Source organism: Ranitomeya variabilis, chromosome 2 (assembly GCF_051348905.1).
Source record: "Ranitomeya variabilis isolate aRanVar5 chromosome 2, aRanVar5.hap1, whole genome shotgun sequence".
NCBI classification, from domain to species: Eukaryota; Metazoa; Chordata; class Amphibia; order Anura; family Dendrobatidae; genus Ranitomeya; species Ranitomeya variabilis.
In genome coordinates this window covers 373,087,734-373,109,601 of record NC_135233.1, presented here as the reverse complement: position 1 = coordinate 373,109,601, position 21,868 = coordinate 373,087,734, and the positions used below count along the sequence as shown (strand labels likewise).

The window sequence follows — 21,868 nt, the reverse complement described above, 5'->3', positions numbered from 1 at the left end:
GCGCATATCGGGGAGGACACTTCAGGCGGCGAGGCTCTGAGATCTGGAAGACCTGATGAGTGTTTTATTTCGCCTCTTCTATGTCCAAAGCATCGGATGCAGGAAAGATATATATCTTGGTACCATGTTAGCCAGTCTGTGCCTGATGAAGAGACCTGAGTAGTTACGAAAGCTTGCAATTTGTTACCATCTTTTCAGTTAGCCATTAAAGGGTATCAACCACTGAGGACTCTCAATTCTAAATATTTTTCAAAGCATCGGAGGAAGTTGTCATAGGAAGTGAGCGCGTAGTATCGGAATGTGGTTTTTGTAATATTACCGGAGGCTTTAGCCGCCCCCCTCCCTCCGCTTGCTCGGCAGTGTGAGGGTTAATAGGCCTGTATACCCCCCTCCTTCCTTCTTATATCTCCACCCTCCCCCAGTAACCTCACCCACCACCAGCTCTCTCCTTCTGTCTGTGAATCAATTTTCTTCTTTCCTCACACCCTTCTCTCCTTGCTTCATTTAAAAGGGGATTTTTACATTTTACGCATTTTTATTTTATCTATTTATTTTTATTTTTTATTAAATTCTTCCCAAAAAATAAAACTTGTGAAAATCTACCGAGTCTCAGATGACGCTGTGATTTTTTTTGGAAGGACGTTCGCCTTTGAGTGATGGTAAGAAGTTGCCGATGGATTCACCCCTCCCGGCCTGTAAGGAGGTCCATCTTTTTGGAGAAGTTGAGTGAGGAGTGATCCTTCAGACGTAGCGGAGAGACGCCAAGGATTTGTGGAGGAGCCTGGAAGGGGTATGTTTATATGGGTAGTGTGTGTACGTGTGGCCATAATGATGGAGGGTATATGGTCGGACCGTCGCGGCCACGGGATACGAAAGCTGAGGAATCGAGAGTCTAACGTAACGTTCCGCACCATCGGTATAGTAGTATATGTCATGGTTTTATATATATATATATATATATATATATATATATATATATATATATATATATATACCCGTCCTCACATGTAAAACGACATGGAATAAATGACGCTATAATAATATATCTCTTATGACTTTCTTTGTGCGCAGTTCACTGTCAATCTCCGCAGCTCAGATGTCACAGATCGGCCCCGTATACACGGCGGTCTATATGGCCGTATGTGTGGACAGCTGCGCCTTTGTCTCTCCATTGTCTCCAGACAGGAACCAGGACTCTTAACTGTTCATCTCTCACAGTCACATCCATCTTGACTGAGGTTTCTGACTGGTCTGATGATGTCTCTTTTCACTGTACGTCTCTCCACCATCTCATTGTTTTGGGATGCTACATCCCCGCCCCCTCCCCCCCAACAGTCTGTCTAGGCGCCCCCAGATTTTTTGCAATGTATGGTGTTACCCGTCTGGTGATCCCATTGTGTTTTTCTTCACTGTGCTGTCTCTCTCTACTGTCGCTGCACTGTCCTGTCTCGCTCCACTGTCACTGCACTGTGCTGTCTCGCTCCACTGTCGCTGCACTTTGCTGTCTCGCTCCACTGTCGCTGCACTGTGATGTCTCGCTCCACTGTCGCTGCACTGTGCTGTCTCGCTCCACTGTCGCTGCACTTTGCTGTCTCGCTCCACTGTCGCTGCACTGTGATGTCTCGCTCCACTGTCGCTGCACTGTGATGTCTCGCTCCACTGTCGCTGCACTGTGATGTCTCGCTCCACTGTCGCTACACTGTGATGTCTCGCTCCACTCTCGCTGCACTTTGCTGTCTCGCTCCACTGTCGCTGCACTGTGCTGTCTCTCTTCACTGTCACTGCCCTGCATGGTCTAGCACTCCTGACACTAGCTGTCTTGCTCTGCTATCATTGCACTGCACAATCTTGCTCTGTTGTTGCACAGAGGCAATGATAGCAGAGCAAGACAGCACAGTGCAATGATAGCAGATTAAGACATCGCAGTGCAATGATAGTAGAGAGAGGCAATGCAATGATAGCAAAGCAAGACAGAGCAGTGCAATGATAGCAGAGCAAGACATCGCAGTGCAATGATAGTAGAGAGAGGCAGTGCAATGATAGCAAAGCAAGACAGAGCAGTGCAATGATAGCAGAGCAAGACAGCGCAGTGCAATGATAGTAGAGAGAGGCAGTGCAATGATAGCAAAGCAAGACAGCACAGTGATAGCAGAGCGAGACAGCGCAGTGCAATGATAGCAGAGCAAGACAGCGCAGTGCAATGATAGCAGAGCAAGACAGCGCAGTGCAATGATAGCAGAGCAAGACAGCGCAGTGCAATGATAGCAGAGCAAGACAGCGCAGTGCAATGATAGTACAGCGAGTGCGTTGCCTCGCTGTACTCGCTGTACTATCATTGCACTGTGCTGCCTCGCTCTACTATAATTTCACTGTGCTGTCGCACTCTACTATCATTGCACTGCGCTGTCTCGCTCTATTATCATTGCATTGCGCTGTCTTGCTATGCTATCTTTGCACTGCGCTGCCTCTCTCTGCTATCATTGCATTGCTATCATTGCATTGCGCTGTCTCGTTCTGCTATCATTGCATTGCGCTGTCTTGCTCTGCTATCATTGCACTGTGCTGTCTCGCTCTGCTATCATTGCACTGCGCTGTTTTGCTCTGCTATCATTGCTCTGCCTTGCTATGCTATCATTGCATTGCGCTGTCTCGTTCTGCTATCATTGCATTGCGCTGTCTTGCTCTGCTATCATTGCACTGCGCTGTCTCGCTCTGCTATCATTGCACTGCGCTGTCTTGCTCTGCTATCATTGCATTGCGCTGTCTTGCTTTGCTATCATTGCACTGCGCTGTCTCGGTGTGCTATCATTGCATTGCGCTGTCTCGCTCTGCTATCATTGCATTGCGCTGTCTCGCTCTGCTATCATTGCACTGCGCTGTCTCGCTCTGCTATCATTGCATTGCGCTGTCTCGCTCTGCTATCATTGCACTGTGTTGTCTCACTCTACTATCATTGCACTGCGCTGTCTTTCACATCTCCCTCCCTTGCCTGGTCTATCCTCCATTGTCCACTTGCGCTATGCCACCGTCTCACTGCACCGCTATTTCCATTCTTGCTCTTCCACGGTCTCACTGCACTGTTACCCGCTTTCCCCTCCTCCTCTTTACCTCACAAAATATTTAGCCTAAGTGCATACAATTTTGGAATTACAGCCGTAATCCTTGATGTGGTGTTTACTACTGTACCCCATAATAAACAGATCAGTAATTAACATAGTAAAATGCTTATTAACGCCGGAGCGCCAGATGTAGAGCTGGTGCCAAGTGGGTGATGGATAATTACCATGAGATGAGCTATTGTTAATGTCATTTAGCTCTGAGTTGAATTTTAGATGACGGTTGAATGAGACATTATGTATATATGTATCTTTATAGTGTGTTCTTTTATTGTTTTTCTAATTTTGGGGATTGGGGAACCATTTGATGTGACCACCATAGATGTGAAGATTATTTCTCCAACTTCTTGTAAAATGATCTCAGAATCTAAAAATCCATCGTACTTTCGTTTGTTTGATGGTACTGTTTAGCTGTGTCTTTCATGTGTTTCCTTTTGAGTCTTTTTGTTTCATATCGCCATTTCTTCTGCTCTTGAGTCATGATATCATATTGCATTTCCTCAGGAGCATCCCCCTATGGTAAAGCAAGCTTGTTCTTCTCCTTCAACCATGCCTCCTCCTTGGCAAATACTGATTATGGCGTCTGAAAAATAACCTAGAAACTCAAGTCAACATCCAAGCACAACCCTTGGAGTTATCAATTCAAAAAATGATGGAGGTTCCAGATTGGAAAGTCCATCTTATAGAAAGAAAGAGAAAAGAAGAAGAAGAGATGAAAAGGAGAGAGAGGGAGGAAGAGGAGAGACTTGCAAAGATGCCTCCATGGAAGAGAGAGATCATTCTCCGAAGGAAGGCGAAGGCTGAGGCTTCTATGCCTGAGAGCAAAACTGAAACCGATGGAGAAGAGCGAGATGAGAAAGTCGGAGGCTTTGTCGACGAAGAAATCCGGGAAAGTAGGGTCTTGAGAGAAAATATTGGTCCAGTTCAAAAAAATCCATTTATCCAACAGGAGAAGCAAAGACGGATACCAGAATATTCCTGCACTAGGCCAAAGTCTACCACTGAGCAAACAGTCCAACACTTTCCAAAAGTAGCTGATCTACCCAATGAGGTGAAGGAGCAAGATGCTCCATTAGAGGAAAATCAACCTCCATCTATTGATGTGAAAGGGAGGGTGAGCAGACTGCTTAGTCGATTTGGAGGTTCAAGGACAGAAGAAGATAGCAGTGACGCGTGTTTACAACGAATAAATGGAGAAGGCGAAGGAGCCACCAAAACTGTATTGCCCACTGCTCCTGTAATGGCGGAGCCTGAAACTCAGGCCTCAAGTATTGCAAACCCCGCTCCGCCTTCTCCTTCCTGCCTACTTGCTGTCACGGGAAGCCAGACGCTAACTCAGGAAACCACTCTCTCCCCCTACGTCACTCCTTCCTCTTCCTGCATTGACTTGGAGCCATCTGAGCTCTCAGCTTGTGTGGCCCCCACGATCATGAGTGGGTTCACCACCAAGCAAAGCATGACGGAGGAAGTTAGACCTTTTCCTTTCCAGCTGCGTCCAGCATCTCCAGCCAGACAATTAAAACAGACTACCCAGGTATCTCCGGTCTTGTCAAAGCCAGAAACCGTCAAAGTTAACTCTGCAAAAATAGAAGAAGATGGTGAAACCGGGCTTAGTCCTTCCAAAGTTACCCGTAATTTCCAGGGCATCAAAAGACTGACAGGAGAGAGTCAAGCTGTGCAAACGAGGAAAGGCAATACGATCACAGTCAACCCACGAAAAGCTGTCATCTGTGAGAACGGGTATGCTGTGACAGAAACCAAGTCTCCGACCACCAAGCCCGAATCTGGAAAGAAACGCTACCCAACGGCAGAAGAAATCAAAGTCATTGGAGGCTATCTGGCTTTATCCAAGTCCTGTCTGGCCAAACACAGTCGTGACAAGAAGAAGGTAAGGGGTGGTTTTATCTTGTCCTTCGATATTGTAGTATTGCAGGCCCATTTTTCTTTTGACTCCTCAACCACAGATGTAGGTGAACACAGGCCCAAATGATCTGTATGACTTGTGCATTCTCTATATTTGTGCACAGATGTCGCTCTCCATCCCTCTTCTCCTCCACCTCCTCTGCTTTCCCTTCTCTACATAACAACCCCCACGTCTATCTCTGCTCCAGAATGTTATCTCTCTCCATTCCATTTGCAGGCTAAAACAAGTTGTAGGTCATATTTAGAGTTTAGCAAAAGTTTCAGCTACGGGATACAAGCAATCTGCTGCCTGAGCGCCGCTCCCTAGCTGGAAACCACATCCCAGTTATTTCTGTATATTGATCTCTCTCTTTATATAAAGTGCAAACCGTACCAATAAAGAAAAACAGTTTTGATTCCCATTAAAAACACCAAAGTACGCCAGAGCAAGAAATAACAGTTCTTATGGTCAGATTTGGTTTGTGAGGATTTATAGGCTATTTTTTACCGGCGGCAAAAAAATTTTTTTTCCGTCATCCAATGCTTTTCAAATAAAAAATAAACCAGCTTTGCAAATACCTTTCATTTGAAAAAAAAAAAGAAAGTCCAACCATTTTGTGTTCGCAACTTCAGTGCGAACCAACGTGTCTCCATGGCGACAGACAACAACAAAAACGTATATAGTCTGATCCTGCAGTCATACTCCCTTTTATCTGTCCCCTCACTCCTTCTAAAATACAAAATATATTTAAAAGGCTATTGCCATCTTAATAGATGAGAATTGTTGGATATAGCTTGGGAAAACAAGCACTTTTGCAATTTACTGCTTCCGAAAAATTTTCAGCCGTTTTTGAGATATTAACACTTTTTTTTTTTCTTTTGCTTACAAGTTGTTGCCTAGGAAATTGACCACTGCTGTTGTCTAGCTTGAAAGCAATGAGCTAAAGCTGCCCAGGATCAGGAGGTAACAGCGTGATCCAGCAATCCTGGCCAGGTTCAAAACAGAGCTTACAAGCTCAATAGAAAAGGGCTTATAAGCACTGCACACATTCTTCTGTCTAGTAGCGGTGGTCTGTCTCCAGGACAACGGGCTGTAAACAAAAAACAAAAAATTAATATCTGAAGAACTACTGAAAATATAAATATGTAGTAAGTTACAAAATAGCTTGTATTTACAAGTACCATCCATGTATGCAGATGGGAATAACCCTTTAAGGATGAAATTGGAAGGGAATATGACTGCAGGATCAGACTACACAGGGTATGTTTGTTGTCTGTTGCCATGGAATCACAATTGACTGCATAGCAGCTGTAGATAAAAAATAGTTGGAAATCCTTTAAAGGGGCTCTCCTAGACCCACATTTTGATGATTACCTATCTGATTTCTAGGAACCCACTGTTAATATATCATCGATATACCTGCTTCACTATTCCATCTATTCCACAGCAAGTTTCACCTGCAGATAAAATCCCCAGCTATGTGAGCCTTAGACCTGCTTCAGACGTCTGTGAAATGCGGTGTAAGCATGTAACACATTGGCCATGGCCCAGTCATGGGTCTCCTGACCTTAACTCAGTAGCCTTATAGGCATATATGGGGCTGCTGAGTTCGGGTCAGGTGACCCACAGCCGGTTCGTGCTTTGTGGTCCGCGCTGGTACCGTATTTCACGGACGTCTGAAGAGGTCCTCATTGTGAAAACTTTTTGACTATAGGTTCAGAAGTCCCAGTGACCACCTACAAGACACCTGTATTCGTACGCATTGTTCTATGAAGGGTCCATGAGAAAATGTCTTCAGGACAGAAGTTCCTGTAGTTACATGTTCTCATTATTTGCTGTGTGCATGTAAATACAGGAAGGTGCTGGCGCTGTACACAGGAAGTCCTGTGCAGAATTACATAACGCAATGTGACTTTGTGACCCTGAAATTATCCACTTCGTGCTAAATTACCAAACCAAGTCCTACGAAACGTCAATATTCATTTAAAGCCTATGTACACCCTAGTTATGTAGTCAGAGCACTACTGAAAAAATGCAACACCCATCTGGTTTTAACATTTTTTGAGGCCTACTTACGGTCAAGGTGGGCCCACTGCAGAGACATGATAGGCGAATAAGTAGTCACAACCAGGCTTGGACTGGGCCACAGGAGAACAGGAGAATCCTCTGGTGGGCCCCTGTGTGAGAGCCACCACCCTTTATATGAGCAATACTTGGCCCTATATACTGGAATCACTATGTACAGAAAGGCAGCATCCTATTCATTTACCAATCTACCCAGTTCATTGTTACATAAATTTGTGATTGAGGAAAACATCACATTTGCATGTAGCTGAAAAGTGGGGCCCTGGAGTGGTTACTGGTGGGCCCTTGGTACTCCAGTCCAACACTGGTCACGACACCCACCCAATTGTAGGCTGACATTGTAGAGACCCTATTAGTCATAGCAGAGATGGACCCCTCTGTGGAGGACCTCATATGTCTGAGTATTGTACAAGCAGCACACAGATTTCGATGGTCAGTGAATGATCAACTAGTCACCGAAAGAAGCAGCTACTTTAAGGGTTTGTCCGCTTAAACTGCTGGATCGGTGATAACTTACTGATCAGTGTAGATTGTAAGCTCTCACGAGCAGGGTCGTCTTGTGTTGCTTTAATTATTGTATTGTTAACATTGTTACTTATGACTGTTGTGTTTGAAGCTGTTAAACTGTAAAGCGCTGCGGTATATGTTGGCGCTATATAAAGATTATTATTATTTATTATCAGTGGGGGGTTTGACCAATAAGACACACACTAATCGGCAAAACAGTAAATTTTTATTCCTGGTTACAAAATGGAACGGCAAGTTGGATGCCAACCATCACTCCATTCGTTCTCTATGGGGCTGCTGGAAAATGCCAAGCTCGGAGCTCGTCAGCCCCATAGGGAATGAATGGAGCAGTTGTTGGATCTGATCTAACGGGGATAAAAGTGTTCCGTTCTGCCGATCGGTGCATGTCTCATCGGTCAGGCTCCCACCGATCAGCAAGTTATCAGCAATTCTGTGGATAAGTGGTAACATGTTTTCACCAGACATCCCCCTTTAACAAGAGATGTGCAACCTAGACAACCCCTTCCTTTAACAAAAAAAAAGTAAATGCACCCTCTAGGCACTGTGTATCTTCAATCCAAGGGCTCTTTGATTCCCTGCAAGGTATAGGAGTCCATGGATTATAGTCATGTAGTGCAACTCTGCAGGCGACCAGCCATGCAAGTCAGCCAAGCGCTAGGTCAAGAAGATAACCACTGAGGTCTCTTATTTTCTGGTAATCACAGAGGAGGCAACTGTCAATAGATGCAATAAATCAGTGGCTTGGAGCATTCTGAGCAATGATGTTATACGCCTACATAGACTGTGTGGACTGGCGTTCAAGCACATTGGCTGATGAACAATTGGACCCTTTCCTTTATGTAGACATTTGAAAACGCCCTTATGTTCTATCTTGTAATGTGTGTATGGACACCTTGGACATCTGCCACCAAAAGCAAAATTTGCTCAATAATTTTGCACAAGCTCAACTCAAACGTTTTTTTCTGCAAGCAGACCTACAATATATGGCTGTAATGTCGGAGAGAGAATGATGAAATCATCCAGATTTGGCCTTCAATTCGTGGTGGCGAGGGGGTGAAAATACAGACGGAAATAGAAGCAATGAGTAATAGAGTGTAGAAGGCAGAAAAAAAGGATGTGATTACAGAGAGGGAAACACAGCTGATAGAGGGGCCGAGGCCAAGCAGCTGCACCCGAGGAGCTGTACATGGTCCACGAAAGATTAATAGTGATGAGCGAACGTGCTCGGATAAGACGTTATCCATGCTCGGGTGCTAACAGAATGTCGTCGGCGTGCTGGAAAAATATATTCAAGTCCCCGCAGCTGTTCGACAGCCGCAACACATGCAGGGATTGCCGGTTTCTTAGGCAAAATGCACGTGTGTTTCAGCTGTCGAACAGGAGGAATAAAACAAGAACATTTGCTGTGATATTCTATGGACTGAAGAATCTGGTGATAGTCAAGTTGCCTCTTGTTCAAAACCTAAAAAAATGCCCTGTATTGTTACTGTGTATTATAATGCACAATTTTGCAGGTATTTTAGTTATATTATCTCCTTCCCCTTTTTGCAAACTAGACCAAGCTCTCGAACCCTCCATGAGATGTCGTACAGTTTGCTCATAATAACCCTTTCGCAATCCACAATGTCTCAGCTTTTCAAAACTTCTCTTGTGCTGCACGATTGTGGCCACTTCTCATATTTCAGAGTGCCTTCGCTTGCACCAATTTCCTACTTCATTGATGTCTTTCAATCCTCGATCTTTATACGTATGTTTGGTCCGACCTACTGGGCAATTGCCCGATCCAGCAGTGGTTCTTATGTTTCACAGGTTTTTTGTCAAGCCATGGATCTGCAAGCTTTCACATGAATAGCCACCCATCTGCTAAGGTACACACATTCCTCGGTAGCTGTGAAAGTTGCAGAGACTTGCTGCTGGTAACACCTATCCACCTCAATTTCCTCTCTAATGTCTTTATTCGCTAGTGCAAACAAACAAAAAACACAAAGGTTGCCCATAGTATCTAATTAGGTTACAGAGAATGTGAGATTGCTACCCAGTGCAACATTTGGACAGATCTTCCATAACAAATAGATGACCATGTGAAGAGACCCATCAGTGATGACCATGTGGAAGTCTAACAAAAAATAGCTGTTCTTTTCAGTTGATCTCTGCTGTCAGACTTCCACATGGTCATCTACTAATGGGTCTCTTCGCATGGTCATCTATTTATTAAGGATGATCTGTCCAAATGGTCACCTAATGTAAAGGTTTGTCTTCCCCAATTAGTCATAGCAGAGATCATCTGAAAATAACAGCTCTCTTCTGGTGGACTTCCAGTTCTTTGTCTTTGTCTATTTATGAGACTATCTACCTGGCAACCTATTGATTGGTCTGTTTATATGGTCACCTATTTATGAGTGGTCTGTCCACATGGTCACCTCTTATACAGAGGAGTCTCCCCTGCCAATTAGTCATAGCCAAGATCGACTAAAAAGAACAGCTCTCATCTGGTGGACTTCCACACAGTCCCCTACTGATGGGTCTGTCTATATAGTCTACTATTTATGAGTGATCTTTCCATATTTTCACCTATTATAGTCGTGATCTCCTCCAATAATCATAGCAGAGATCAACTGAAAAGAACAGCTCTTTTCTGATGGACTTAAAAGTGGTCAAGTATTTATGGGTGATCTGTCCACATGGTCACCTATTATAGAGCAGAATCCCCCAATAGTCTTAGCAGAGATCAACTGAAGAGAAAAGTTCTCATCTGGTGGACTTCCACGTAGTCACCTATTGATGGGTCTGTCCATATAGTCTACTATTTATGGGTGATCTGTCCACATCGTCACCTACATATTATAGAGGGGGTCTCCGCCAATAGTCTTAGCAGAGAGCAGCTCTCTTCTGGTGGACTTCCACATAGATCAATCATAAATAGTTGACTATCTACATTATCACCTATTATAGAAGGGGGTCTCCCCCAATAGGTATATCAGAGATCAACTGAAAAGAATAGCTCGTTTCTGATGGACTTCCATATGGTCACCTATTTATAGGTCTGTTCACATGGTCACCTATTTATGGAAGATTTCTCCACATAGTCACCTGTTATAAAGCATCATATACAGCCAATAGTGGTATCAGAGATCGACTGAAGAAAACTGCTCTCTTCTGGTGAACTTCCACATGGTTACCACTTTATAAGATGTCAAACCACATGGTCAACTATTTATGGGAGGTCCGCCCACATGGTCACCTATTTATGGGAGGTCCGTCCACATGGTCACCTATTTATGGGAGGTCCGTCCACATGGTCACCTATTTATGGGAGGTCCGTCCACATGGTCACCTATTTATGGGAGGTCCATCCACATGGTCACCTATTTATGGGCAGATTGCTGGGGGTTTCAGAACACAAAATTTAATCAGAAGCAGCTTGTTTTAGAGAAGGGGTTATACGGATGGTAAAGAACATTTTTAAAGTGTGACAAAAACCCACATTAACCAGAGGAAACCAATATGAGCCTCTCAAGTACGTAAAACCCAGCAAGCAAATGAACACTGACTCTGTAAAGGCAGGAAGAAGATAAAGGGATGCCATATATAGACAACATAAGGAGATTATCAGTGCCCTAAATGCAAGTCTGCAGAACGGACGCCAGCCGGAGTGTAAACATTTCCGAATACAGTAGTAATATCACAAGCCTGACACTAATTAGAAATGTCACACATCGGTGAACAGAATGCAACTCCGCTGATTGCATAACTACTCGCGTCACACTAAACTCCGCTCCATGACACATGGATTTAGCAAAAATAAACAGCGTGTCACCATGGTTTATTTAATTAAAAAAGTCAAAAGACAACTATACATTATATTTTTGTATAATTTGTAGTTTTCCATTGCCTGTAATACCCCGTGAAGTATAATTAATAACACACCGAGCCTAAAGCAGCGGTGCATGACAAAAGGATTTTCTGCGTCATTCTTGGACCCATAAGGACAGGCTTGGACTGGCCCACAGGAGAACAGGAGAATCCTCCGGTGGGCCTGCACCCTCTTATATGAGCAGTCCTTGGCACAGTATACTTGAATCACTATGTACAGACAAATGCAGTACTTTATTAATTTAATAATCTATTCAATTCATTGTTATATAAACTTGTGATTGAAGATAGTCACATTTGCTTGAAGCTGAAAAGTGGGGCCCTGGAGTTGATTACTGGTGGGTCCTTGGCACTCCAGTCCAACATTGTGTAAGGCTAGGTTCAGATTGCGTTAGTGCAATCCGTTTAGCGCGAGCGCTAGCGGATTGCGCTAATGCAATGTATTTTTCGGGGCCGCGTTCAGGGGTCGCGCTAACGTCCCCGCTCTCGCAGATCCCTGATCTGCGAGAGCGGGGAATGGACCTCTGGCGCGCCACGGACGCTGCAAGCAGCGTCCGAGGCGCGCTACAAAAGACCGGCACATCGCTAGCGCGTGCCGAAAATGACACGCGCTAGCAATGCGCTCCAACATTGCCGGCAATGGGAGCGCTAACGGACGCGGTGCACGGCGTTAATTTCGCCGTGCAACGCTGTCCGTTAGCGCTATCCCATTAACGCAATGGGAACCTAGCCTAAGGACCACTGACAAGGGCTCATCTCTGGACATAAGCATATGTCGATCGACTGCATGCAAGTTGATGAACACATATTTAATGGCCCCTTCCCCTTCAAATAGCTCATGATCTTCTCAATGTAGAAGCGACTACCACATCAACTGGTCTATGACCATCTAGAATATATTACAAGAACTAAAATAACACCAAAAGGCTATGAAAAATTTCAGGTGGAATTTTTTTTATATAGAAAAAAAGTTCATTTAGTGAAATGTCTTTGCATTCGATCCATTTGTCTGGTTGTAGAGCACAGATTTAGAGAAAACCTAACAAGGGCGCTGGTCAAGAAGAAGGCTAGAGAAGATGGTCTCAAGCCAAACGGTTTAGGGAAGAGTTAAGGAAGAGGAGGGGCAGAGAGACTTTTGAGAAGAAGGCTCATGACATATGGGGTCATTGGGGGAGGAGAGACAGCTGGGTAAGAAAGGGAGGGGAGACCATGGAAGAGAAGGTCTGGAAATTCCCGAGGGCTGAAGAGACAGAGATTATTGATGGCCTGTGGACAATGGATAGAGGGAATAAAAGGGAAATGCAGACTGTAGAGCAGCAAGATAATAATAAACTCTTTTATTGAGAGAATAGAAGAGGTCGAATATAATAAGATCATTCCGAGAGGAGGAGACCTTCTATGACTGAGCTTCTTCCTCTTCTTTCTGAATCATTTTCTCACAATGTTAGGCCTTTTCGTCTTTCCTCGCCCCTTCATCTTTTCCTCACCCCTCACACCCAGCTGAAGCCTCTGCTGCTTTCCGAGAGAGATCTCAGCTTCTTATTCCCCTTGTTGTCTCCCCTACATGACCCCTAAGGGTACTGTCACACAGTACCATTTTGATCGCTACGACGGTACGATTCGTGACGTTCTAGCGATATCGTTACGATATCGCAGTGTCTGACACGCAGCAGCGATCAGGGACCCTGCTGAGAATCGTACGTCGTAGCAGATCGTGTGGAACTTTCTTTCGTCGCTTGATCACCCGCTGACATCGCTGGATCGTTGTGTGTGACAGCGATCCAGCGATGTGTTCGCTTGTAACCAGGGTAAACATCGGGTAACTAAGCGCAGGGCCGCGCTTAGTAACCCGATGTTTACCGTGGTTACCAGCGTAAACGTAAAAAAACAAACAGTACATACTTACATTCCGGTGTCTGTCCTCCAGCGTCTCAGCTTCTCTCCACTGTGTGAGCGTCTGCCAGCCGGAAAGCGAGCACAGCGGTGACGTCTGACGTCACCGCTGTGCTTGCCGGCTATGGCGCTTACACAGTGGAGAGAAGCAGAACGCCGGGGACAGACACCGGAATGTAAGTATGTACTGTTTGTTTTTTTATTACTTTTACGCTGGTAACCACTGTAAACATCGGGTTACTAAGCGCGGCCCTGCGCTTAGTTACCCGATGTTTACCCTGGTTACCGGGGACTTCGGCATCGCTCCAGCGCCGTGATTGCAACGTGTGACCGCAGTCTACGACGCTGGAGCGATATTCATACGATCGCTGCGACGTCACGGATCGTGCCGTCGTAGCGATCAAAATGGTACTGTGTGACAGTACCCTAACCATATAATCTTGTTAGGGCCACAGCCAATTAAGAGATTAACATGCTTAACCCCTTCTTGGTCAGGCCAGCCTAGTATGTATTTTTGTAGGCCTACAGAGTCGCATGTACACAATACTATTTCACATATTTAGGAACACAAATTTATGTGCACATACAGCATCTACAACTATCTACCTAAATTACAAACTAATGGTATAGTCCCTGGGCCAGAAGCCCATTCATTCATTTACGGTACTTGACGGCATGGCGCACCAGAGCCACCAGTACAGTTGGACTGCCACAGTTATAGCCCAATTCTGTACTGAGACAAGGGGCTGAAATAAGCTCTGCATGCTGGAGTTTGGTAGGGAACGTGATGTCATCAGTGACATTACAGGGACTCCCTTTGTAGAAGGGTCTAGGAGCCATTCAGATCACTGGTAGAACCTGTTCACCGATATTTGCTTACTATATTAAGACCCGATCTGCTTTTGTACCCCAACTAAAAAATGTCAGTACTTGCATAACTATCCTCCATCTACAAAAGGGGCTTTGTTCTCGGCACTATAAAGACGTCATACATTGCACAATCTACCAATCTGTTATCGTTGTACGCAGGAGAAAAAATAATAATTTATTAGATTTTTTCTCTCTAAATAACCTATTTATTATTATTATTATTATTATTATACATTTTTATAGCACCATTTATTCCACGGCGCTTTACATGTGAAATACGGGGCAAATATAGACAAATACATTAAACATGAGCAAAAAACAAGGCATACGGGTACATAAAATTAACTGATAATTTACAATATTAAGAACGTCCTATGTGACCCATAAAAAAAAAAAAAAACTTCATATTTCTGAGGACCATGTGTCCCGTCTTCCGTTTGAAGTTTTTAAGAGGCGGGCTCATTATCTTGATGTTGGAGATCTTCCTCTCCTTTCAATGTATCCATAACAAATGTATGTTATGTGAACCAAGCCTTCTCATAATATAGCCAAAATAAGATAAGTCCAAGATTGGTCAAGATATCCATGACATTATTACTCATGACATTTCATTAGGATGTAGGTCGTACACGATGGACTTGTGTCTTTCTTCAACCTTAAAGCTATGAAAGTTGGTTTGACCTTGGATCCACTAGATCATCAACCTTGTTGTCCATGGTATGATCTGGTTTATTACAGATATTCAGAAATAATTGGTTATTTTTCAAATGGTGTTCAGTTTACCACAGCCAATATCTGTAAACCAAGGGTTGTAAAAGTCACAGTGGACCAGGCGTCAGTTCGCTGATTAATTTGTTTACTAGTATTGTATATGAAGTTTCTTATTGTCATGCCCTAAGACTCATTTTACCTTCCAAAATGGCCTAACTGGCTTATGAGGACTTTGTCATCCCTACTCAACACTAAGCCAAAATGTCCAGCCAAAATCCTTATCCCACCCCATGATCACTAACTTGTAGAGGTTCTCCAGTTCGGAAAACCTTCACATTTACACAAGTCAACACATTCCAGTAAAGTAAATTCTCTCTACTTTTTTTGTCATCAGATGAACATCTCCTTTCCGGATGCGGATCTAGAGAGCACCTTTGAGTATCCATCTGAGAGCTCTATGTTAGCAGAATATGGGCCATCAGATGAGCCAGAGGTCCCAGTTCCTCCATTTGCTCAGCCCGAAGATGACGAAGAAGAAGAAAGCGCCCTGTTGGGAGGCATCTTAAGAAGGAAAGCTCTCATAGTCGGTGAGTAATATGACTTCAGTTTTCAGTTTTGTTTTTTTTTTTCCATTTTTATCATATACTAGCTGTACTACCCGGCTTCGCCCGGGTTAATGACTGCTGTTAGCAAAATAGAATGTGTTAACAAAAATTTATTCTGCACACAAAAACCACAAAACAAATAGATAGAAATGTAATTATTAAAAGGCAAAAACTAAGCAAATAGAAGCATTTCACAACATATATTAGCTTTGTTATACTGAGAATGTCTTTGTTGCCTATATTAACCAATCAGAGCTCAGGTTAATTAACTGTAGCAAAATAGAAGCTGAGCTGTGATTGGTTGCTATTGGCAGCCTGATAAATCCCCAGCCAACAGGAAGCCCTCCCCCCTGGCAGTATATATTAGCTCACACATACACATAATAGACAGGTCATGTGACTGACAGCTGCCGTATTTCCTATATGGTACATTTGTTGCTCTTGTAGTTTGCTTATTAATCAGATTTTTATTTTTGAAGGACAATACCAGACTTGTGTGTGTTTTAGGGCGAGTTTTATGTGTCAAGTTGTGTGTGTTGAGTTGCGTGTGGCGACATGCATGTAGCGACTTTTGTGAGATGAGTTTTGTGTGGCGACATGCGTGTAGCAACATTTTGTGTGTTGAGTTGCATGTGACAGGTTAGTGTAGCAAGTTGTGTGCAGCAAGATTTGTGCATGGCGAGTTTTGCGCGTGGCGAGTTTTATGTGTGGTGCATTTTGAGTATGTGCAAGTTTTGTGTGAGGCAACTTTTGCATGTGGTGCAACTTTTGTACATGTGGCAATTTTTCTGTGTGTGCAAGTTTTGCATGAGGTGAGTTTTCCATGAGGTGAGTTTTGCACGTGTGGCGAGTTTTGCGTGAGCCTAGTTTTGCATATGGCGAGTTTTGCATGTAGCGAGTTTTGAGTGGTGACTTTTGTGTTTCGACTTTTATGTGGCGAGGTTGGTGTGTGTGTGTGGTGAAATGTGTGCTGAGGGTGGTATATGTGTTCAAGCACGTGGTAGTGTGTGGCGCATTTTGTGTTTGTGTTCATATCCCCGTGTGTGGTGAGTATCCCATGTCGGGGCCCCACCTTAGCAACTGTACGGTATATACTCTTTGTCGCCATCGCTCTCATTCTTTAAGTCCTCATTGTTCACATCTGGCAGCTGTCAATTTTCCTCCAACACTTTTCCCTTCACTTTTTCCCCATTATGTAGATAGGAGCAAAATTGTTTGGTGAATTGGAACGCGCGGGGTTAAAATTTCACCTCACAACATAGCCTATGACGCTCTCGGGGTCCAGACGTGTGACTGTGCAAAATTTTGTGGCTGTAGCTGCGACGGTACAGATGCCAATCCCGGACATACACACATACATACATACACACATTCAGCTTTATATATTAGATATACCTGTATGTAATCTCCTGTATATAGTATATACCTGTGTGTCATCTCACCTATATATAGTATATATCTGTGTGTCATCTCCTGTATATAGTATATACCTGTATGTCATCTCCTCCTATACATAGCATATACCTGTGTCATCTCCTCCTGTATATACTATATACCTGTAGGTAATCTGCTCTATAGTATATACCTGTGTGTCATCTCCTCCTGTATATAGTATATACCTGTATGTCATCTCCTCCTGTATGTAGTATGTACCTGTATGTCATCTCCTCCTCTATATAGTATATACCTGTGTGTCATCTCTCCTGTATATAGTATATATCTGTGTGTCATCTCCTCCTGTATATAGTATATACCTGTGTGTCATCTCCCCTGTAAATAGTATATACCTGTGTGTCATCTCCTGTATATAGTATATAGCTGTATGTCATCTCCTCCTGTATTAGCCCTCGTTCACACGTTATTTGGTCAGTATTTTTACCTCAGTATTTGTAAGCTAAAATGGCAGCCTGATAAATCCCCAGCCAACAGTAAGCCCACCCCCTGGCAGTATATATTAGCTCACACATACACATAATAGACTGGTCATGTGACTGACAGCTGCCGGATTCCTATATGGTACATTTGTTGCTCTTGTAGTTTGTCTGCTTATTAATCAGATTTTTATTTTTGAAGGATACCAGACTTGTGTGTGTTTTAGGGCGAGTTTCGTGTGTCAAGTTGTGTGTGTTGAGTTGCGTGTGGCGACATGCATGTAGGGACTTTTGTGAGATGAGTTTTGTGTGGCGACATGCGTGTAGCAACTTTTTGTGTGTCGAGTTGCATGTGACAGGTTAGTGTAGCAAGTTGTGTGCAGCAAGTTTTGCGCATGGCGAGTTTTGCGCGTGGCGAGTTTTATGTGTGGTGCCTTTTGAGTATGTGCAAGTTTTGTGTGAGGCAACTTTTGCATGTGTTGCAACTTTTGTGCATGTGGCAATTTTTCTGCGTGTGGCAATTTTTCTGCGTGTGCAAGTTTTGCGTGTGGCGAGTTTTGCACGTGTGGCGAGTTTTGCATGTGGAGAGTTTTGCGCGTGGCGAGTTTTGAGCGGCGACTTTTGTGTTTCTACTTTTATGTGGCGAGGTTGGTGTATGTGTGGTGAAATGTGCACTGAGGGTGGTATATGTGTTCGAGCACGTGGTAGTGTGTGGCGCATTTTGTGTGTGTGTTCATATCCCCGTGGTGGTGTGATTATCCCATGTTGGGGCCCCACCTTAGCAACTGTACAGTATATACTCTTTGGTGCCATCGCTGTCATTCTTTAAGTCCCCCTTGTTCACATCTGGCAGCTGTTAATTTGCCTCCAACACTTTTCCTTTCATTTTTTCCCCATTATGTAGATAGGGGCAAAATTGTTTGGTGAATTGGAAAGCGCGGGGTTAAAATTTCACCTCACAATATAGCTTTGACGCTCTCAGGGTCCAGACGTGTGACTGTGCAAAATTTTGTGCCTGTAGCTGCGACGCCTCCAACACTTTTCCTTTCACTTTTTCCCCATTATGTAGATAGGGGCAAAATTGTTTGGTGAATTGGAAAGCGCGGGGTTAAAATTTCACCTCACAACATAGCCTATGACGCTCTCGGGGTCCAGACGTGTGACTGTGCAAAATTTTGTGGCTGTAGCTGCTACGGTTCAGATGCCAATCCCGGACATACATACATACATACATACATACACACACACACACATTCAGCTTTATATATTAGATTGTTATACTATCCCATAATATGTCCCCACTCTACTCTGTTGTAGACGAGTCCTGCAAACGCTGAGGAGCAGTCACAAAGCGTTTTGGGTACTGAGCACCATGCACCTGTGGATCCTGGTATTTTCCTACCAGTTCAACAAACCATGTTTACCAATGAAAACAACAATATGACCAGTGGGAAAGAAAAGCTGTTGCTTTCACGTCCAAGAGGTGGACTTGGTCTATTTACGAAGAGCTGCTTTCTGTAGGCCAATCATTATTTGAAATGGAGGTCAAACCATTCAAACTATTGACTGACCCAGTGAAGGCAACACTCATTGATCATGGAACCAAAGGTGGCAATACACGATGGTCTAAAATTGCCCAAAACATACGATTTTAACTAATACGATCATTCACCGACTGAAACAGTGAAAGTCTGTCTACACCTGGATTGAAAGTCAGATATGATCAAAGTTTTTGTCTGACAATCATTAGTCCATGAAAGATCTTTACTGGAAGAACATTAAGAAAATACTACATTGTTATTCACCTGCTATCATTGAAAATGTCTCACCAGTTTGAACGACTACAACAGCCATGGTGGACTAAACCGTGTACGGTTACATCTACGTAAGGATGGATGACCAGATGATTGATCGTTCGACCATCGACCTACTTTTATCTAATGTGTATGCCCACCTTTAGAGCATCTTCTTCGGCTTTGATTACCATTTATCTGTAAAATAATCCAAATCCTTAAAGGGAACCTGTGAGCGCATTTTTACATGTAGTAATAGTGCTATGGCTGGGAAGGCGTTTGTCCCCCATTACAAATGACACCTTTCTTGTAGAAATCTAATGTGCCGGTCATGGCTAACCTAGCATAGAAGATTTATGAGAATCAGACAGGAAGTGCACTGGTGGGGGCGTGTCAGTAGGAAGCAACAGTCCAAGTGCAGTGACACGCCTTCTAGTGCATTTCCTGCCTGACTTGCCTAAGTCTTCTACGCTAGATTACTCATGACTCGTACATCGGATATATACAGAAAAGTTATCATTTTTCTTCAGGAACAAGAGCCTATACAGCAACGCCACTTCTTCAATATAAAGAGATGTGCTGACAGGATCCCTTTAAATCAGTGGAGGACTAACAATGACCTGTTCTTAGAATATACACATTACTGGTGAGACTAGTTTTAGCCATATATTAGCATCTTAATATATTGTATTAGTTAATTGTGATAATGTATAGATTGACTTCATTTAGATATAGCTTGTACTAATTCATTGTACGCTAAAAAGATTGTACAAGAACATGGCTGATTTTCTCCAAAACACAAAGCCGCCGCTTCCTTCTCCATACATAGGTTGTGTCTGGTATTGGGATGAATGTGGCTGACTTGCAATACCACACACAACCATTAAACAGATGTGGCGCTATTTAAAAAAAAATCAGCCATCTTGTAACTATGTATTGTCTAGACTATTAGAACAAGCTACTGTTACAACCACTGAAATCATTACCAGATCGAGTCGGTCTGGTTATTAGTCACCATGTTCATTTTACCTAATTAGTTTCCTTCTTTTAACCACGTGGCTGGAGAATGTCTTGCTATTACTGGTAACACCAGAAGTATTACTGGTGAGTGATCCTCTAGACCAAGGTACTGGTATTAACCCATATTACACCACTGGAAAAATTGAGTAGGTTGAGAAAAAAATTTTGGTGTATTCGGCCACAGAATAAAGGACTTCCATTGGCTCAGGACTGTCACCGTTCTCGATGAGGACACTTTGCTTGAGACTAGTTCACATTGCTAGTTTTATTACCGACAAGTATTTCTTTAAACTTTTTTTTTGTTTGTTTATTTTGTATTTTTTTATATATATATTTTTTTTTTATATTTTTGTATTTTTTTGATACAAGGAAATGTTGATAACGAGCGTTTTCTATCGGGGCTTTAAAATCTCTTACTGTACGTGAGTGCCAATCCCCTTCCTTAAGAATACAGAAGGTAATGGGTCAGGGGGAAACCACACACGGACCCCCAGATTGTCCAGCCACTTTGAATGTGTCGCCATATTGGGTTTTTTTTGCATATTTTTACTGTTGTCAGCGGAAAATGATGTTCGTCAGTTGAGACTATAAGGAGCCAGTTCCTCATACAAAGTGTTGGCTGCCAATCCATGGATGAGCCGGCATCGCCGAGAAGAAACTGTACTATTCCCCAATAGCGGCCACCTCTGCGAGGGCGCCTGTCTCACCGGACATCATAGTGTTCCCTCAGGGACCAGTCTGCTTCCATAATGCACTGCGTTTTGCACTTAATTTTGAATGTTTTAATATATATATGAATGTACGTGTGTCTCCTCACTGTATTTCTCGGATGGATGCAAATCATGACTGCGATTTTGTAAGAACGTGCTGTAAAATATACAATTAAGAGTAATGATTCTGACATCGGCCTGGCGTGGACTGTTCTGTATCCTCACAATGCACGACACCGACATGTGATGGACGTGGTAATGGTCAGAGTAACTCTCCGACAAGACGATCACAGGGACCCACTGCTCAGTGCGTAATAGCGAAAAAAAATCACTATATAAAGGAAAAATCAGTAATCATTTGCACTTGTACTATACTCAAACCTCCTGTAGTTTTCAGATAACTTTTCAGCAATGTCATTATCATTACAGACAGGATTGAAATGAAAGGTAATACAGTAGATAACACAGGATTCGCCATTCACAATAGGTGATATCACAGCTCACCTCCTCCTCCTGTACAATGACTGATAACACCTCTATATACAGTAGATTACACAGGATCCACTATTCACAATAGGTAATGTCACAGCTCACCTCCTCCTCCTGTACAATGACTGATAACACCATTATATACAGTAGCTAATGCGGGATCCACCATTCACAATAGGTGATGTCACAGCTCACCTCCTCCCCCTCCTGTACAATGACTGATAACACCTCTATATACAATAGATAACACAGGATCCACCATTCACAATAAGTGAGGTCACAGCTCAAATCCTCCTCCTGTACAATGACTGATAACACCTCTATATACAGTAGATAACACAGGATCCCCCATTCATAATAGGTAGTGTCACAGCTCACCTCCTCCGCCTGTACAATGACTG

At 43.4% G+C, this 21,868-nt stretch overlaps 1 protein-coding gene across 1 annotated transcript; it reads left to right on the top strand.

Annotated features, from left to right (window-relative positions):
• The first annotated feature begins 425 nt into the window (after positions 1-425).
• PPP1R18 (protein phosphatase 1 regulatory subunit 18) lies at positions 426-21,171 on the top strand. Its single transcript, XM_077285993.1, has 4 exons — positions 426-790; positions 3,621-5,004; positions 15,374-15,566; positions 18,773-21,171. The coding sequence occupies exons 2-4, from the start codon at positions 3,766-3,768 to the stop codon at positions 18,790-18,792; spliced, it is 1,452 nt and encodes a 483-aa protein (XP_077142108.1). The 5' UTR covers positions 426-790; positions 3,621-3,765; the 3' UTR covers positions 18,793-21,171.
• Positions 21,172-21,868: the final 697 nt, after the last annotated feature.

Bases quoted from the DNA above. Each gene is read 5' to 3' on its own strand.
- PPP1R18 (XM_077285993.1), top strand. From the start codon at position 3,766: ATGATGGAGGTTCCAGATTGGAAAGTCCATCTTATAGAAAGAAAGAGA. The intron at 5,005-15,373 runs GTAAGGGGTGGT...TTTTGTCATCAG, and splicing joins ACAGTCGTGACAAGAAGAAG to ATGAACATCTCCTTTCCGGA. The intron at 15,567-18,772 runs GTGAGTAATATG...ACTCTGTTGTAG, and splicing joins AAGGAAAGCTCTCATAGTCG to ACGAGTCCTGCAAACGCTGA.